Genomic DNA, 4430 nt, shown 5'->3' on the forward strand with positions numbered 1-4430 from the left:
ATACAGTAGCCTATACCCTAAACATGCCTTGATTTATCCATGTCCTGGGTGAGAAGAATGATAGACAGAGACAGAGAAGGTGCTAGCTGTGTACCTTGGGTTGATAATAGCCCTGGTCCGGTGCGTTGGCGAGTTCTCACTTCTCACTGACGTCCTGCCAGGAAAGCCTTTGCTTGCACACCCACAAAAAATTCCACTGCCGTGCTGTTGGAACTAATTTGAGATCAGTTTATAAATAAGTGAGAACTCTCTAACACACTGGACCGGCGCTATAGTTTGATAAGTGACAACCACAAGGGCTGATACAGTAGCTGACCAATCCGGACAAGCAAGAAGTGCCACTGCGCCATGAATGACCTCATTCTGCCAGGAACTGAACATCAACCAAATGATTAATTATTGCCTGGACATCCTGGCTTCCCTCTGTATAACCAACCTCCAGTTATCAGCCTATCAGTCCACAAACCCCTGTTATATAGAGTATAGTTGTGGTTCTCAAACCTTTTAATTTCATGGATTTCATGGACCTCATAACTCTCACCTGTAATGGTCCATTTGGAAGCCCCTCGAAGCACCGTGAGGGTCCCTGGTTCCCCACTTTGTGAACCACTGGTATACAGAGAGAGAATATCTCACATGCAAGGCATTTTGTTGTTGCCTGAAGTTATCCAGCCGAGGACAGGCATGTCAGCCCGCCTGTGGTTGAATAGTCAACGACAAAGGCAAGGCCATTTTTGTATCACATATACCCATAGACTTATTTATTCAAAGATGAGCAATATACAATTTGAGTAACGCTACACAGAAAACATTACTGGCAAAGAGGAACCGCCTCTACTGTATTTATACACACAGTGTGAGGAGAGATTCAGATCAGAATAGAATGCCGGCTTATAAACCACTGATATGTACACGCACGCACGCACGCACGCACGCACGCACGCACGCACGCACGCACGCACACACACTTCCAGAGGCTGTGTGTCTGCCAACCAGCTGTTTCGTAGCCGGACGTACAGTTTGTCAACACGGTGATGACATCTACTGAAACTGCAGACAAAACGCCTAAAGCTGCCATCAACAAGGTGGTCCACAGAGGAGCTCCTCTCTCTCTCTCTCTCTCTCTCTCTCTCTCTCTCTCTCTCTCTCTCTCTCTCTCTCTTCTTTGTCTCCTGCTTCACTGTCTCTCTCCCCTCTACCCTTTGTTTCTCTCTTTCTTTCTCCATCCATACTCCTACGTTGTCTTCTCTCCCTCGACGGGGGTGACAGATACGGACATGTTGAGTTGCTTGCTAGCAGATTCAGCTGTGTGGACTGCAGCTTATGCAGTTATGAAGTAGAATATTATCCCATCAGGATGACTCAGATGACAGCAGTTACAGAGGGGATTATTGACCCTTCAGGATGACTCGGTTGAATGTCAGAGAGGCCCAGTGAGTTGGGAATGAGAAGTCTTATTCAGCCGTTGTCATTACAATTATGATATGTACAATCGAATGTCTCTCTTGGATTCCTTGGGTCACGTACGCAGCTCCCCATTATACATTAGGTATTTGTACATTTTCACTTTCATACATAAATGCAGCTCAAAGTGCTTCACAGGGCAGGACACAAAAATAGAATACAATAAAACACAGTCAAGTAGTTAAAATGATAGAACAATGGCAAAGAACAAAATAAAAGTATAAAAACACAACATGCAGCAAATCAGTCAGGACAGAGTAGGAACGCAGATATTAAAACTCAACTAAAAGCAAGAGTGAAGAGGTGAGTCTTGAGTTGAGATTTAAAAATGTCTACAGAGGGTGCGTGTCTGAGCTGGAATGGTAATTCATTCCAGGCTGTTGGGCCGTAGAAGCAAAAAGCTGCCTCACCATATTTTTTTGTGGACATTTTTTTAGGCACTTCAAGCAGGCCAGCAGTGGAGGACCTGAGGGGGCGGTTAGGGACATATCTAGGTAGGCAGTCACGGAGGTACGAAGGTGCAAGACCATTTAGGGATTTATAAACAAGTAAAATAATTTTAAAATCTATTCTAAAAACCACTGGGAGCCAATGCAGTGATGATAGAACTGGAGTAATGTGTTCTCTCATTTTAGTTCTAGTTAACACTCTAGCAGCCGCATTTTGAACAAGTTGGAGTCTATCCGTTGATTTCTTTGGCAGGCCTGAGAGGAGGGCATTACAATAATCTAATCGAGAAAAGACAAAAGCATGGACCAATGTTTTAGCATCATCTAAAGATAAATATGCTCTAATACGTGCAATGTTTCGAAGATGAAAGAAAGCTGTCTTGGTAGCTTAATTAATGTGCGCATTAAAATTCAGATCTGAATCAATAATAACCCCTAGGTTCTTTACTGTCGACTTACTTCCTACATTTAGGTTACCGAGTTTATTTTGTATCAATTATTTTTGCCAATTATAAGAACTTCTGTCTTATCCTCGTTCAGTTGGAGAAAGTTCTCACTCATCCATTGGCTTCCAAAGATTGTGGGAGGGACCTATTTGACAAAAAAAAAGACAAAAGTCTTGATCGTATTGCATCCGGTCCAATCACAAATGAAAGGGCCTCTAAACAATGCAGAGCAGGTTTATGATACTCCATACTGTTTGGAATCGCATTTTGAAGAGCCTCTATACAGCACTAACCTGACTCCGCCAGACGGGGCAGCAGAGAGTACACTGGGTTGCCCCCCTCCTGCTCCCATCTGGGAACTCTCAGGCAGATTTGATGTTCCGGCCACCAAACGGCCTGGCCAATCAGCGGCAGCTAGAGGCGGGATCAAGGCAGCACTGTGTATGCCTTGATCCCGCCTCTAGCTGCCGCTGATTGGCCAGGTTAATACAGCACACCTCCAAAGGCATTTTCTCTTCTACCCACAGTGGCTGCCGCAAACGCGCACAATCTCTCGTACAAACCATTTCCTAATGCAGCTTCCTCGTGGCCTGACGGCTGCACCCGACCATTGACACAGCCCTGCAGGGCACGCAATGCAGTCTGCCAGAGATGTGCCTCCGAGGAACACACTTAAAAAAATATATGTATCCCACGTTGTAACCCATTTTTTTCACCCAGTGTCAATTGTCTAATGTAATCCTGGGCTGCCAACCTGGGGAGAGCAATGGACTGACCTCATGCTTCCACATGAGGAGTCTAAACCACTTCTTTTCACCTGACGGGGGAGTTTCCCCGGTTAGACGTAGCACGTAGAAGGAACACGTTATTTACATGCCAGTTCCTCTCCCCTTCATCAGACGCCCCGGCTGGCTAGGAAGAGGCAGTTTACGGACCAGGATTACTGCATGTTTTTGATATGGGTACCTGTCCTAGGGGACACGGGGAGAACATGTGAGGGTACCTATCCTAGGGGACACGGGGAGAACATGCAAACTCCACACAGAAAGTCTCTTTTGCCAACCCCACCTAGGGTGTGCAAGGCACTGATGACAAAACACACTTTTCAAATTAATACAAAAATTAATGTGACACTTTCGTTGCTCTCGTTTCCTCATCTCTTATCTCTGCAGTTGCGACTGGTGGATCGGCGTCACTGCACCCTCTCCCATTGGCCAGCAGGCTGACCTTTGCCCTCTGCTGTGTCCTGCTGCTGCTGTACAGATGATGAGCAGCTGCAACAGCGCCACCTGTATGCCTCCACAGAGACACTGCCCCACCGCACGCTCTGTTCCTTTCTTATTTCTCCCTGTCCTCCCCTCTGTACCTTTTCCTCGCTTCCATCCGTCTGTCTGTCTGTCTGTCTGTCTGTCTGTCTGTCTGTCTGTCTGTCTGTCTGTCTGTCTGTCTGTCTGTCTGTCTGTCTGTCTGTCTGTCTGTCTGTCTGTCTGTCTGTCTGTCTGTCTGTCCCCCTTCATGCATATTATCTATAGTTCCGTTTATCATGGTCTATCCAGGCTATCTGTGTTGCTTGGATAGCCTCTATGTGCGTCTCGGCTCTGCTTTCTTTCTCGTCACTTCCTGACGTCGTGTGTGTTTCCCCGTCACCGAACCCTTTCCGATGACGGACTGTATATTCCAGCTAACACTCTGGCTTTAGGTCAACATAGTATTTCATGACCTTATAGCTCTTCTTCTTTTGTCACGTCAACCCCCCCCACATCCCCTCAACCCCCAAGCCACCTACCCCCCCCTCCCCCCACCCCCTCCCACACACACACACACGCGCACGCACGCACGCACGCACGCACGCACGCACGCACGCACGCACGCACGCACGCACGCACGCACACACACTCATCCTTTCCTCTCCTCCTTCATCCCCCTCCCCCCCGGCACACCAAAGTGTCAGACACTCTACCAAAGATGACAAGGGACTAGAGGGGATTAAAGGAGAGGGTCCGGGAAAATGGGGGGGATTCTGGGAAGAGAGACAGAAGGAAGCGTTCCATCCCTACCTCGGGCCACATGA

General features: G+C 47.4%; 1 protein-coding gene across 1 annotated transcript in view; it reads left to right on the forward strand.

Annotated features, from left to right (window-relative positions):
* LOC306920619 (MAM domain-containing glycosylphosphatidylinositol anchor protein 1-like) overlaps positions 1–3626 on the forward strand; it is a gene marked incomplete at both ends in the record, with an annotated part of 247081 nt that extends 243455 nt beyond the window's left edge. The window contains one exon of the mRNA XM_079497429.1: positions 3532–3626. Coding sequence (XP_079353555.1) covers positions 3532–3626 — 95 coding nt within the window. The remainder of the gene's footprint in view (positions 1–3531) is intronic.
* Positions 3627–4430: the final 804 nt, after the last annotated feature.

The sequence above is a fragment of the Electrona antarctica genome (genome assembly GCF_951216825.1).
Source record: "Electrona antarctica genome assembly, chromosome: 3".
In the NCBI taxonomy this organism is placed as follows: domain Eukaryota; kingdom Metazoa; phylum Chordata; class Actinopteri; order Myctophiformes; family Myctophidae; genus Electrona; species Electrona antarctica.